At 38.7% G+C, this 16139-nt stretch overlaps 1 protein-coding gene across 2 annotated transcripts in view; it reads right to left on the reverse strand.

The window, feature by feature from the left end:
- The window catches only part of mop (myopic), a 166960-nt gene that overhangs the window by 107361 nt on the left and 43460 nt on the right, over positions 1–16139 (reverse strand). For both annotated transcript variants that reach the window (XM_067104451.1, XM_067104450.1), the window contains exons 7-11: positions 13703–13944; positions 13347–13479; positions 13005–13136; positions 11973–12207; positions 8443–8639 (exon numbers count right to left, since the gene is read on the reverse strand). In XM_067104451.1, the coding sequence (XP_066960552.1) occupies positions 8443–8639; positions 11973–12207; positions 13005–13136; positions 13347–13479; positions 13703–13944 (939 nt within the window). The remainder of the gene's footprint in view (positions 1–8442; positions 8640–11972; positions 12208–13004; positions 13137–13346; positions 13480–13702; positions 13945–16139) is intronic.

Below are 16139 nucleotides of genomic sequence, written 5' to 3' on the forward strand. Positions count from 1 at the left end.
AAATACTTTCTCTCCCATTTTAATTATGATCGAGTTTAATCCATGTTGCCGATGCACGATAATTTACAGTAGAGTCATCAGCAGCCTGAACATTGTTTTCTCAGCTTCAGCTACAACTTGCAGCTTGAATTTAGCTGTATATTTCCTTGCCGATCTTTTATCCATACCGAATAAGGGTATAATGTAAAAATATATCGGTCCTATTCTACTTAATGTCAATTGTGCCATAACGTACGGTAATTGTTTATGACCGTACGATGGTCAAAATACCAGGTAAAAGGCTTTTGTTATCCGATTCGGTTATAAGCAAAACAACAGTTTCTTGGTCGGTTGTTTATGACTGCACGCATTTATGCAACAGTATAATGTTGCTAACAGTACTTTTATCATTCTCTTCTACTTTTTTAACTAGAAGATGAGGTAAAGAGATGGAGGAAAAGTTGTCTATTGTAATTTGGTCTCTCTCACTCCCTGATAACGCTGCTGCCTGAGCCAGCGCGAAATTTAAAAATATTTTACATATAATATTGTGGTACAGTATCGGTATTAATTGCTTACCCCATTGCAAAATCGAATTATCGTAAGGTGAATTATCGTAACTCGAGCATTACCTGAGTATTTTAATAGTTTTATCACAAAAAGTGCATTTAGTCATGAAAATGAGATGAAAATACAGTATTTAGTGAATATTTCTCAGTGAAAAAATATCTCGAATTGGCGAATTTTCCCCAAATAATCGGTAGATACGTTCCCAAGAGAAATCCATGAATATGTGAGTCCGCGAATCATGAGAACGCAAATCCGGGGGGTTTACTGTAATTAACTTGGTTTAACATATACTAATCTATTTTACTGATTTATTTTTATCTGCTATGTCTCCTTGATTTTTATTGATGATTTTACCATGTTTAAGATCACTAACAGGCACAACATTTCTTTTCACAGTTGGTATAATAAACTACGTGCCCAGCCTGGCACCCTGCCATATCCAACACACAAAACATACAAAACATTTATTTTTCCACACCAATAGAACACTTACTACCATCAGGCAACACTGCCTATTTTTAAAAAACAACACAAACAGCCCATTGTTACTTTTCCAACACACAGTTTCCTCAGATGTATTGAATACACAAAAAACAAAAAGCAATATAAATGGAGGGAATACTAGGCACCCCCACCCAACATAAGAGTACAGAAACACAGCTAAGATTGGAGAGAGTACACCTGACTCGACTTTCGGTCATCATCACCAATCACTAAACACCTATTTGAAACAGACATTTCCACTGTTGTAAAGATTTAGTAGATTGGTAACTTGACACTGACAACAACACAACATCCACACTACCACAGTTATGGTTCCAGTAAGCGGTGTCCTTACTTGGCATAACAGAGTCTGGGCTAATTGTGTACATTTCTTTGGGGTTGGTAACGAAAACATCCCATTTTATTTTTTTCTATGTGCATTTTTAAAAGTTGTGCTTTTCCCGTTTCCTCAGATGTATTGAACCACTTTTGTCATTTAACTTATTTTGATTTTTTTAAGTTGCAAAGATTTAACTGACACTGATAGCACTAAGTTATGTTCCTTACTTGGTTAATTGGGCTAGCAATTCTGGGTCGTAGATATTCCCATTTTATTTTCATTTCAATTCGAACCACTTGTCATTTTACATTACTGAATAAATTATATTTTTTGGTAGTGAAGTGTTTGCTGTCCAGTTAGTGACATGGATGAGAGAGAGAGAGAGAGAGAGAGAGAGAGAGAGAGAGAGAGAGAGAGAGAGAGAGAGTGTGTGTGTGTGTGTGTGTGTGTGTGTGTGTGTGTGTGTGTGTGTGTGTGTGTGTGTGTGTGTGTGTGCTGACCCAGTTCTTGCCAGAGAATCTTTGAGATATAAGATGATACGACATTGTTCGTAAAACATGTGGAAGGAGGTTATGACCCTATCTTACCTTGTTAATAGGGCATAATATATATGATTCCCTAAAGAAAACATACTTGAGGGCCAGTGGGTGATATTCCTCAGGTAGAATGAGGGTGGTGATGGTCTGACGACGGTGGGCCACAACCCTCATTGCCTGTTAGACCGAGAAGATTTTACATAATTCCAGTTAACGTCCAACGCCTCTAATATCACGAGCACATGGGTGGGGGTCCATCCTCATACACTGCGGAAATGACTCCTCCTAACCAGAAGGGGATACTGTTCCACAATACCACCTCCTTACATTTCCCTATGCACACTAAAAGATGTCAGCACTCTGGATGGAAAGGTCTCACCCTTGTAAGATAATATTTACGGGTGCGAACTCGGCATAGTAACATCTCTTCTGGTTCCTCGCTAAAAAATTCCCTAAGGAAAGGAATCGAAAGAGTAAATCTCAAATCCTGAATTGATGGGCTTTCAGCTTTGGTCACAAACTCTGGGTCAAATGAGGAGACTGATCTCCACCCTAAAGTAAGATGAACTAGGTAAGATAGGCTGTACAACTTCCCTACTCTCTTGGCCAATGGAAGGGCAAAAAGGAGAACCACTTTCAAACTTAAATCTCTGTCTGATCCCCGGGACAAAGGCTTGTATGGGGCAGTCCTCAAACTCCATAGGACCAACATTTGGTCCCACTCAGTTGGTTTTGTCTCTTGGAGGGCAGGACTGTTCAAAGCTCCTTACTAGCCAAGGTATTTCCAAAGAGGTCGAAAGGTCTATACAGTACCTTGTAACTGGAAGAACTGGGTGCAGGCCAACTCATAAGCTATAACTGCAAAGACTGATAGCCCTTTATCTTGGTGAAGAAAAACAAGGAAGGCTGCTACACGTTGAGGAGGCACTGACAGGAAAGTAACCAACCCCATTTATGATGGCCAATTTTCTACGGTAAACATTCACTGACGAGGGGAGGAGGAAGCCAGGCATTTCTTTTGCTCTTCTTTGAGAAAAGCCTTTCTTTTGCAAGAAATTCTGGATAACCTCTACCTATGAAGCTGAAGCAATTGCAATGCTTGATGGTACCTGCAAATGTATGGTTGTGCGATAAGAGTGGGTCATGGGGGAAGAACTCAGAATGTCTATGAGAGACACAATAGATCAGCACACCACTCAACACGAGGCCATGGGGAAGCCATCAGCAGTGTGAAGATTCAGTGTGACAAACAGCCATTTCAGAATTTCCCTAAGGAGATTGAACAGTAGGGATGTATGTTGTCCCACAGATGTTGAAACTTACCTTGCATCGCTGCCCACAGATCCAAAACTGGGGACCAGAAAATGGGAAGTTTGTTTTTAACCTGGTGGCAAATGGGTTGATCATCAGACATCCCCACACCATGAGCAGACTGTCCGCTACCACCTTGATGCTGAGACCACTTTGTCCCAATGACTTGAACCCATTGACTCAATTGGTCAGTGATAATGTTCTTTTTCCTGGGAATATACAGGGCTTTCAATTCTATCAGGCTGAAATCTCTATTGTCAAAAGGCACATATCGGGGAGACCATTCCCCCTTGTTTGTTTATGTAGGCTACTACAGTGGTGTTGTCACTCATGATCACCACCGAATGGCCCTGCAGACAATGTATGAAGGTCTGCAGTGCCAGCCATATTGTCATCATCTCTAAACTGTTGATGTGCAAGGTCTTTAGGCTCAGTGTCCATGTCCCTAAAGTGAGCTCTCCTCCCTGATGAGCTCCCCAACCTTTTTGAAAGGCGTCCGAGAAGAGAAGTGGGTCTGTGGGAAACAACGGTAGAGATCCCCCTCTGGAGACTTCAGAAAAACAACCACCAAGCTACATCCTCCCAAACTTCCAAGTTTACATAAACCAAATGATAAAGCAGTTGTCCAAGAAATATCCATGTCTTTTCAACTGCCATCAGAGGGAACGTAAGTGAGACCTTCCATTCAGAACTACAGTCACTACCCAACTTACAAACGAGTTATGTTCTGGGCAGCTGTTCGTATTCTGAATTGTTCATAAGTTGGTTTTCAATATGTAGTGCATAATTTTTGTTGATGTTTACATTCCTGAGTTAACTCAGGTGTCATAGATTATACTATTTTCACTGTATTTTTAATTCATGCAGTATTATAAAGAATTACTTTGGATGTTAGAAAGGTGAAAAGAAGAAAATAAAATTAGATTCATGCAATATTCAAAATTTAATTTTTTCCATGCTTTGAAAGTTATGAACTTGGAGAGAATTTCGCAGGAGCAGTGTCTGACATTGAAAGTTCATAAAGTAAACTATGCACACCACCATCTATTAACAAAAATACATGCTTAATGTTTCCTACAGGGATAGGAAATATAGAAAATGGGAATCCATCAAAGAACAAGTTAAATCAGGATGACAGAAATTATGAATATATTAAGAGTAGGAACGAGTATTCTTGTGACTGTAAGATGAATACATGGTAGTTAATTGTGAGAATACTTGGGAAAAACAGGGAAGGGATTCAAGGAACAAGTTCCTTTTCTTTCTTGTGTTCTTCTGTTCTTTGCAAAAACTCTTACTAAGCAGAATAGGTGCGCAGAGCAAAATTTGAGCTTACAGGTGGCAAAGGGGAGTGCTCTGAACACAATTCTAACTTGTGACCCTCTCTGTTCTTATCTCTGTATGTTCGTAACATGAATGTTCATAAGTAGGGTGGTGACTGTAGTTTCTCCAGATACGTGAGGTGACCCAAGATCACTTGTCATTGTTGAGCTGATTGTTTATTTTTCCATAGAAAGCCTCCTGCCACTTCCTTGAGGCTGTCCATCCAGTGGGGCACAGAGATGGCCTGAACTTTCCTGGTGTTCAGAATTGTGCCTAGAATATCTGACTGTCTGTTTGGGCACCAAACTGAATTGATGCCAGTTGACAACAATCCCAAGATTCTGGCAAAGAGACACAAGACGTTACTTGTCTCAAAGTAGCGCTGCCTCCATGGAAGCCAGAATCAGCCAGTTGCCCAGGTAATGCATGAGAAGGATTCCCTTGAATTGGGTCCATCTTGAGGAGCAGACCAAAGCAGAACACCTTGAACTATAAGACCTTCCTTTGGCACAAGAATCAAAGATAATTCCTTAAACTGTGGGAAATCGAAATAAATAAGTAATTGCTATGAAAGTCAATCAAGATCATACAGTCTCCATCTCTGACAGACCCCAACACTGAGCAAGCGGTCTTCATCATGAAGGAGGTTTTCTACAAGAAAAAGGTGGCTGTGAAAGCCTGGGGAATGGTATTGGTCATTATCAATTGCTCCCTTCTGGAGCATGGACTTGGCTTCCTCCCACATAGCTTGGGCTTTGGTTGAGTTCAGTTAGTGTATCAGGTATGAGATTGTAACTGGAGAGAGATGAGGTCAACAGTCCTTAAAGGGGAGTCTGTAACCATCCTTCAGAACTGAAACTACCCACTCCTCTCCTCCCTGATGCTGCCACACCATCCAACAGCAAGAGCAGCAACCTCCCCCTGTGGCAGCAGAGGAAGGGGGAGTGCCAATCTCAATGAACCTCCTTTTTTTCTTGTCCCTGCCCCTCTTTTGGATTGACCTTGGAAAGCAGGGTAAAAGGGCCAAGACATATACCTGCCCTTTACTGGTGAAATCAGGGTAGGGTCCTGTCAAGGTTTCTACCGCTGAAGTTTCCTTCTGCCTCTACCTTTGCTCAAGAGGCACCAACATAGACATTAATGTTAGTATGGCATCCCAACTACAAAGGATGGCATCAGCCCATAAATCTGAGGCCTGATGAACAATGAAGGTGAGGATCTTAACCCCTGAAACCAACGTCTGGCCTTGTGCAATTAAACATGAGGCCCTGTTGTCGCAATTTATCCAAAGACACACTATGCACACATTGGTGAAGTGGAACAGTGCACTGTCAAAATGGACAGGTGAGTCACATGCATCTTCAGGCATGCAATGCTCCCACTGTCTGGCCAAAGGTGGAGGGGGAGTAGCTTTCCTGACCTGCTGGTTGCAATGACCTGCAGATCAACGAGTTCACCTCGACCATAACTATGTGGTAATGCTCTGACCAAGGTAGCATTACTCATGGTTTCACCTCTGGATGGATGGATGGATGTATGATATTTAGGGCAAAAGCCCAGGCACTGGGACCAAGAAAGCCATTCAGCGCTTTAATGAAGAGAAAATAAATTTAAGGTAAATGAATTTATGAATTAATGAAGGAAAAGACACTGAGGGTAAAGGTGAAGCAGAGGTTGCCTCCTGAGACCACTGAGCTCACAAATGAACACAATGGCCTCTTGAAAACAATGGTCAAGGTCAGGAGAAGTCATGGGGGTTAGATTGGCAGTGACATGAGAGATAGTTGCCTTCTGCTCCCAGTCTTGGTTCCTCTATCAGTGACCTGGTGTTGGATGGGTCAAATGATGACTACTTCCTAAGGTGTTGCTGAAGAGAGGCCATAGTAGAAACAAGCAGGGAAACAGGGCGATGATGCGGGGGACACGGCATTCCAGTCTTTAGTGTACAAATAGTGGGGCAAGGCAAAGTGTCAGAGGGAAAACAGGAAGGAGTGGTGCTTTCTGCTCCTTCTCTTATGCTCCAAAAAGTGTGAATATCTCCAGCGTGGAAACTATGCAGGTTCACCCTATAAACCCCCTGCAGATGGCTGGGAATGAGGACTTTCCCAATTGCCAGTGTAAAACCAATCTGAGATCGGGTACACAACTAGTGAACTACTAAGCAGGTCATGCAAAGCTCTCTCCATCTCCCCCCGAGGTGTCATGGTGTGCAGAGTTGCACTGCACACCTGTCCACCAAGCTCTTTCCACCATAGAAGACCAAGAGGACCACACATCCTGGTGTTAGCAGTAAATCTGGTCCAGAGACCAGGTACACAACTGGCAAACAGGTCGCACTAAACCACACGAGTGGACTGCGCAAATCCTCTCCATGAACCCCGAGGAGTTGCAGTAGGAGAGATGGTCTGCTCACCTGACCACCACAATTAATTGTCTAACCATGGATGGACTGAGAGGTGAAGATAGCTGTAAACCCATCTGCAGACCAGGTAAGTGATTAGTGTATGGGTCGTGCTAACCCACCCTGGATGGGTCACACAAACCCTCTCTTTACAACCCCAAAGAGTTGTGGTAAGCCCAATCCACACTACCAGGGACATGGCTAGCAAACAGGCCATGCAAACCTGCACCGAATGGGATGAGCAAACCCCTCTGTGCAACCCAGAGGAGTAATGGTGAGAAGACTCACAGTGCTTCCTTATTAAAAAATGGTTGTCCGACCACAAAAGAACCAAGAGAGCAGAATACCCCAAAAGCTAGCATTAAACCCAATCTGGAGATCAGGCATGCAACTAGTGACCGAGCCAAGCAAACCCACACTAAGTGGGTCTCAGAGAGAGGGGGACAATCCATGCAACAGGTAAATGAGCCGAGCAGCCTCGATTTTATGTAAGCCCAAATGCTCACTGAGAGGCAAGACAGGAGCAGACTAGTCTTAAATACGCTCTTCCGCCCTTCCCTAAGGGGAAGAGGAGGAGGGGGAGGAGGTGAATGGGGAATGGAAAGTTCTAGAAGGACCAGGCATCACTTCCAGTGTAGGGGTATGGCTAGAAGAAGAATACTTCTTTGCTTGCTTCTGCCATCTCTCAAAATGCTTCCCAGTGAGAAGACGACCATGAAACATTTAAGGCAGGGAGAAGCACAAGAACACTCTTTCCCCCTGCCAGAAATACAAAAAGAATTCAAATAAACTGTGCCACAGGAGCATAAATGGTTACAAGACCTATCACAGCCTCCAAGGTGCCACTTGTCTTGTTGACTCTCCATGTAAGCACAAAAAACAAAGTAACACCAAACCCTCAAAAATCACACAAAATACACACAAAGCTACACTTCACTAAAAACAAGTGTAGGAAACACTGGAAAGTGAAATGAAGACATAAAACATGAACAGGCACAAAACGGGAGAGGATATGAGTAACTAGATACAATCACAGCCACAAGGACAATGGAGAGAGTTGGTGTGAAGGGGCAAATTTCTGTTACCCCCACCTCCGTGGGTATCACCCTTGTTGGCTAGTACATGGGCCAGTCCAGCGCATGTGCAGGAAAGTATACCCCATATATGAAAGGAAATAGGTTTGTAACCCTGTAGGAACAAATGTTATAGCATACATTATTCACAAACCAAAGCATACGCAACATTCAACAATTATGTACTGGACAACCGTAACACTGCTTGAATATTAATATAATCAGGTCTACTCCAAAGTAGAGGTAGGAAATGGAGTCCTAGCTCAATTCTGAACTAAATACTACCACAATGCAATGTAGGATGCTTTTGACATTCAAGATTGCTTAAATTTAAGTTTAATGATCTTTACTACAGTAAAAGATACACTCAGAACCTGCAGTGTCTCCTGAACAATAACAACAAACTTAAGATATAACATTACTCACAAGTTTATCATGCTTCTTTAACTCATTCTTGAAGAATTCTTCCATGTCCTCTTGGTTTGTGACTAACTGTTTTGTGACATCATCATCATGGAGATCTCTTCTCAGCTGATCTTCCCACCTGGCACGCTGGGCTTGCATTTCACTCACTTTACCAAGCAAACGTTTCACTTCCTGCTTGGCAGCAGGGTCTGCTTGAGCTGAAAAAGAAGCAAAACATACTGTACAGCGTAATGATGTCTACAATGGTGTGAAAGTGCAGCAAAGTTTCACAATTCCGTAAGTGAAGATAATTTTGACCAGCATTCCTAATAAGGTGATGACTGCAAAATAATAAATAAAATGTTTAAAACTGAAACAAACTAGTTTTTAATTTTAAACATTATTGTCTTAAAATACTGTATCAGAAATTACTTAAAACCAACTAATTTCCATTTTCCAAAAGCACTGTAGATTAAAATTTGGTTACTACTTTATAAAGGTAAAATACCCTACAACTAAGACATATATTGAGACTTATATTTAATAGTTATAGAATGGACTTGGGAGAGTACTTGAAAGTTATGTAATAAGAACAAGACTGAGAAAATGCTACAAAATTTTCATGTTATAGCTCCCATATAAATAATGAGAATCTTTTTCTCCACCTATTTGCCAAAGTATTAAAGCATTAAAGTTCCTTTTCATCTAGACTGTAACAAATACTGAGGCACAAATATGAGAGAATAAGCAGCTTTCATAACTTACTCCTTATGCAACAGGCGACTTTATTTCCATCAAATTCAGTTCATTACACTACAGTTTTGCTTCAATCACAGCCAGAATTCTAAAACTGCTACAATTGTCTGGTCTAGCCATGACAGAAGCACCTGAAGCAGCAGTACCAGTGATTTTGTTTCCTTTCACAAACACATCCGCATATTTAAACAGTGAAGGAATCCATAGTCCTACAGCTTGAAAATAATTGTTAGAGGTAGCAGAGATAAGAATTTACACTTTACTGCACATTCTTTATGATGTGTTACATTACATACGCAGGACAGTAAAACCTAAAAGAGGCTGAGATTATTTTGTTATGTAGCTAAGTTTGTCAAATTTCACTCCTAATAAACATTTTCTGCACAAGTCAGGAACATCTTATTGGCGTGAATTTTACCTTTAACTTTCTTGACTAACACAGCACAGGTGCTACTAAATAGTAATTAGACTAAAACAACACCAAATTACAGTAAACATATTAAATGTCCCTGTTCAGAGACACTTCTATACAATACTTGCCTAGCCATAAGAATTATTACAGACTGGTACAGTATATGGATGTCTGTCTTTCTGTCAATCCCTTTCCTCTAAATCTCTCTCTTTTCATGTACCATTACAGTACTTTATATGCTGTCACCATATAAATTTTCAAGCATGTGCTTGCACAATGAAACAACGAAGCATGGCATAGTCACTCAGAAAAATGTCCACGTAAAGAACTGTTTTACATGTCTGATTAATGATCTGCAATACTGTACTGCAATTGCCTATTCTGAAATACAGCTTGTAGATGCAGATGCATGCAATTAAATTTTGACCAAAAAGATCAGAATTTCTGGGCATATGACCAAGATAAACAAAGAGTGATACTACAATAAATAAAACGTTTTAAGTAAATTCCACAATGTACTCCAAACACATTACATTATGTAACTATACCATACAATGTGGTAAGAACTTTTTAACATGATAAAATAACAGCACAAACTTTAGCTGCATAAGTAAAAACACTCGAAGATCATGATGATAACAGGGCATAGATTCTTTATGAGGCAGACAAGACATCAAGTGAACAACTAGTGTGCTAATAGTGGGCCATGATGAGTCACTTACCCTAGAAACCAAGGATCCTTGCTCACAAGTTCAAGCAGAAAAGTGTCAGTCATGTGCATTAGTTCATCATCTGATACCTCTAGCATACTTACTATCTGCTTGAACAAATTTGAGACACCATCCAACAACTCTAGCCTACTTGCTGGATTTATATGAGAAGTATGAAATATTTCTCATATTTTTATTAGACTCAAGTGCACTCGTTAAGTAGTGAAATCTGCCAATCAGAGGTTCATTACACTGAGGTGCTACACTATATAGCAAAGTGCAGTTGTCTTAGCAACATGTGCCACTACAGTGAAATTATAAAATACTAGGAAACAAAAATAAACACAGCTAAAAATTACATTAACAAGTACTACTAATACTCTCCTATGGAATGGCCTGAAATTAAAAAAACCCAGGCCAAGACCTTTAAATGTAGTTACAGTCTTCATATACTGTTTTCTGTTTTGAAAATTTTTAGGGGTAACAATACCAAAAATATTGAATTTTGCTAACCAGGATGAGTTATATTTTATTAACTGACTATAGACTGATTAAATGAGCAGTGGAAATTGGAGCAAAGCAAAGTTAAACAAGTTGGGCAGACAAGTAGGAAGACATCAAATGTCATGGATGAAAAGTGAATACAATACACAAAAAGATACAAATTTCTGCTAACTAGAATGAGTTACTTTTTAATTAAACAATTCCATAGGGGTTAAATGAAAGGTGGAAATCTGACCAAAGCAAAGTTCAACAAGGTGAGCAAGATCAAATGGAACAAATGAAAAGTGAATACACTGAAAACAAGTAAAAAATGCGCCGAAGTTCCTTCGATGCAATCGAGTTTTCTGTACATTGTATAATCAAGGCCACCAATAATAGATCTATCTTTCGGTGGCCTCTGTATAATGCTGTATGAGCAGTTGCCCATGAAACTTTAAGCACGGAACGGTGGTGGCCTGTCCTATATTGTTGCCACATGCACGATTATGGCTAACTTTAACCTTAAATAAAATAAAAACTACCGAGGCTAGAGGGCTGCAATTTGGTATGTTTGATGACTGGAGGGTGGAATGTTTGATGACTGGAGGGTGGACGATCAACATACCTATTTGTTGCCCTCTAGTCTCAGTAGTTTTTAAGATCTGAGGGCAGATGGACAGACAAAACCAACACAATAGTTTTCTTTTACAGAAAACTAAAAAGCCACTGGGGTCAAAGGGATGTAACAAAGTGCCTCAGGTACCAATGCCTTGCAATGCACATTAGATGGTACCCATCCATTACGGATGAGGGTGTTCTCAAGATATGTCTGGCAGCCAAAAGAACAGCAGCCCGTAAAGTTGGAGAACAACTGTTGTAGATGGCTGCCTACTAAAGTAAAATTCAATCACCATCCTCATAACATTAGAGGTGCTTATTACCTCAAAACATGCCTAGCTGAAGACTGGATTTTACTTAGATGATGGTCTACAACCAATATATTTAAAGAACAGATTAACTGAAAATGCTTAGGATTTAGCTGCTTACAATCTATGGTACTGCCTGCCTGTCTAGAAAAAATAATTTCTCTAGACATATATCTAAAATTAATTGCCAAAAGGTAATGCATGGCCAAAATAATCGTTTCCTGGGACCCAAAGTCACATTTGTACACATGGAAAGTAACATACCTTCTACTTCAGCAGTGGATGGGATTGAGGCCACTATTTGATCCAGAGGCTTGGATAGTGTCTGTAGATTTGGCATGTGATTTGTGATGGCCCGATGAAGAGCTGTATTATTATCCTGTGCACTCTGATGTGCCTCTCTATACTTGTTTGCCTCTCGCTTCATCTCTCCAAGAATCATGTTTGGTGCCCTTTTACCCATCATTGTTAGAAACTCTTTTTCCTTGTGTTCCTCCTCCTGGCAATAAAGCATTTAGTATTAAAAGAAAAGCTCTTATAATATAAAAAAAACTCTATTACAAGTACTTCATACATATATTTGATGAGTAAATAATTATAACTTCCTCTTATGCAGAAACAAATAATCAAAATTCAAGCAAACAAATCATATGGAGACATCATGGAAAAAATATATAACACTCACTGTATCTTGCTTCTCTCTTAACCACTTCAAGTTACAGCTCTAATATGTTCCTTATTTTTTTTTACAATATTTAATAATAATGTTTAACCTAGCACTGTTCACATACAAAAATATTAATAAGAAAACACCGAAAAACCAGAAAGAGTTAAAACATAATACAGAAAACATGACAGTGACAAAGTAACTTTATGTCTTATAAGTAATCTTGAAGTTTAACATTTCAAAAGAAGTGCCAAGTCTGCAAGCGAGAGGGTAAAGCAAGCAAAGTGGGTAAGACTGCATTGTGGTGGTTGCAAAAAATAGCCTGGATTCTGTTCAGTTGAACATTTCAGAGTTTATCATGAACTATAAATAGAGTATTTTTTTGTTTTTGTAAACACATTTTTTTAGTTTATAAATAATGACCTGTATTTTTTCCTTCAATTATTCTTATAAATAAAAAGTAAATGGGTCATACTTTACATGGCTAGTATAACAGAAGTTTTTTTTTTTGTAAATATTTTTTTTTAGTTTTCCTTTTGAATATGAACAATTTAGTTCTTATATTTTTCTATGCATTTTACAATAACTAAATAAATAAACACTTTACATACTAGAGGCTACATTTTTACCTCAATTAAACTATGTATAGTTTTCAGTTGGGCATCAATGTCATGGTAGAAATTGGATATCTTATTCATGATATCCGATAATTTCCGGACACCACTGCTGGCACTCAGATCTGCACAGCATTCCACCAGTTCCTGGAAGAATTTAAGCAGTATGAGAAAATATTTAAATCCAGCTGATATTTGGTCCAACATTATTTTATTTGTACTAATTACATTACCATACAAATATTCAGCTATAAAACTGACCAATCACAAAATCTCTTTCAGATCTAAAGAACTGCCTCTCTAACCAAAAGAAACACATTGCACTCCTCCCTATACTCTAATAAAATAATCATTTACCTGAGGTAAAGCATCTGAGTTGTCATCTAGGGACAATGAATCTAACTGCATAGAAGCTAAATAAGTCTCCAACTCTTCATTCTTTTCTTGAATTTCACCACAGATGCGTCTCAAAAGCTTTGCTTTTTCCTCACTGAAACACATATGGGAATTAAGACAAAATTAATCTGTACATTAAAATATGCAACCTTTAATTTTGGTGCTCTATGAATTTATAAGTTAGGTTCATATACTACTATTATTGCATGTAGTCAAACCAGATCGCTATTTTCAAATATGAACAATAGAGGCTACATCAAGGTCCGCTTATCTGATGGATGTAATTTAAATTACATAAGCAACAAAAATAAATTTACCTGTACATAGAAGAATGTTGGTGAGCCTCCATAGGAACTAATTTACTAAAGATGTCTTGACCTGCTACTTCTGGGTCATTCACACTGAAAGGAATTCCCTTCACTAATGAGGCTCCCTTGACCTCAGCTAGAGATGATACTGGAGGTACCTTTTCATGGTATACAAATTCATTTTCTTTCTGGGCAGCAGTAAGTTTTCCACTCATCACATCATTGGAAAATGTCAAACTCTCTGCAATTAGCTGAAAGAAGACATGAAAATATTAAATACCTAAAAAACATTTATATATATACTGCAAGTAACTCAGGTAGGATGCAAATACAAAGAAACCACATCTACCTAAACTAATATGAATTCATGGTATCCAGCATACTTCTCCAAATACTCAGTTATTACTCATTTTCTACCTAATTATCAGAATACACTTAAGCAGTAATGTACAAAACAATGCAGTATTTGTTTAAAATTGCCAACATTTCAAAAAAGAAGTCAATAGAGCTGTAACATTTCAGGATACTGAAACACTGTACAAGAAATCCTTGTAAGCAGCTGTAAACGCTTAATTTCTCATCTCTGCCAACTACCACTACACTGAATATTTTTTTTAATAAACAATTTACATACATGTAGCAAATTACTGAAAAATACAGCAGAAATATAATCTATATAAAAGTTCCCTATCATTACAGTACACAGAGAAAGAGCAAGCTTCCAAGAAGGCAGTTCAGTGAAAAAAAGCAACTTCACTACAAAGGTGAACTACAAAAGAACATGACACCCCCGACCTCAACAGCATCAGTCTCATTCATGCACTGAGCAGCCTTGTTGAGCCTGTTCATCTCATCCTTTGATGTGAGCATATTAAAAAAAAAAATTCCATTACACAACTCATTCCATAAAAAGCACATATGGATTATCATTATCCTGTTCCAATTAAAGCAAAACATCTACAATACATGTTTTTGTAACACAAAACATGTTTATTTTCTCAAACCCATTCATCATAATAGCCTTTAACAATGTAGGACACATCCTGGTGCAAAACTCAGAAAGGTTCAAAGAGAACAGTTCCACTGTATAAGTTCAGCCAACTCTCATTTATTTAAAGTACTTTTCAAAGTTCAGCCAACTCTCATTTATTTAAAGTACTTTTCAAAGCTCCTAATTCTATCATACACCTACTTTGAGTGAAGGACATACTACCTTCCTCTCCATTTCGCCTACATTCTAGGGTAGTTATCTATTACTTTTCCCCTTGATAGTTTCACATTTTATCATCTCGTTTTAAATTCATATTCATAATACAAAGAAATTATGATTCTCCTACCCTCCAAAGGAAACCCACCAAGAGAGAAGCAACACTACTATTTTCCAATACAGTATATAGCTGCCCAGGAGATCCACATGAATGTACACTTTAAACTCAGTGCCTTGGAGGCCATCACTCTGAAAAGATCAGACCTTGCCAACCAATTCAGATACTACAGCTATACAGAGAGAGGCATGGTGTCCAAATCCATCTTCCATCCAAAGACTGTGTAGTCAAAATCTGTGAATTCAACATTGGATCAACAACAAATTGATCATTTCAAGTATACAGAGGAAAAAACGTAGAGGGTTAACACAGGTTCACTTTTTGTCTGGGTGCTCTGAACTAGCCTTGAAGATACAGTTGGGCTTGCCAGCATTGAAAAATTACACCAGCATCATCACCTAATTCTTCCTTGCACCATACAACCCCATAACTCTAACAAGTACTGGGTCCTCAGGGAATCAGGAAGAAACTGTTAGTGTTGACCTGCATTCTCTGCATACAGATTAGGTCTTGTGGACAATTCATCAAATATTCATGAATTAAACAGGTGTGACCAATTTCATTAGATCAAACCAATTCAACATGATGGTCATTGTGATGTACAGAAAGCCATTATCAAACAATAGTTTTATCTGTTAGAAATATTTCATAAAGTATGCTTTTTATTCAAAATTACAGGTTCCAAAAGTTAAAATAGTCACTGATTACGTTATGTTCATATAATTTGCAGAAGGGTTCTCCTCATTCAAAAAGTCAGTTTATATTTAGGCAACAAAATCATCTTAAATTTTTTATGTTTGGTCACTAAACAGTTGAGTATTGATAACCATCCCTTCATCATTCTTGTCCAAGTGTAACTGATTAATCTCGTAAGAAGAGCCAAAAACTACCGGTAACCTGAACACTGTTCACAAAAAAGTAATTGAAACACCTATTATGTGATAATTTTTGGGAGAGAACAATCCATAGTGAATTCCACAGAAATTCATGCTTCTGTCTTGTAGTATTCTCATTCTTTTCCTCTGGAACTCTAAATTACTCTTGCTACTGTTGGTGCAAATGTCCAGCACATTAAAATTACCTTTGGTGGGTTGTCAGAGCTCAAAATGAGGGGGTTTATA

The sequence above is a fragment of the Macrobrachium rosenbergii genome, chromosome 5, assembly GCF_040412425.1.
Source record: "Macrobrachium rosenbergii isolate ZJJX-2024 chromosome 5, ASM4041242v1, whole genome shotgun sequence".
Classification (NCBI taxonomy): domain Eukaryota; kingdom Metazoa; phylum Arthropoda; class Malacostraca; order Decapoda; family Palaemonidae; genus Macrobrachium; species Macrobrachium rosenbergii.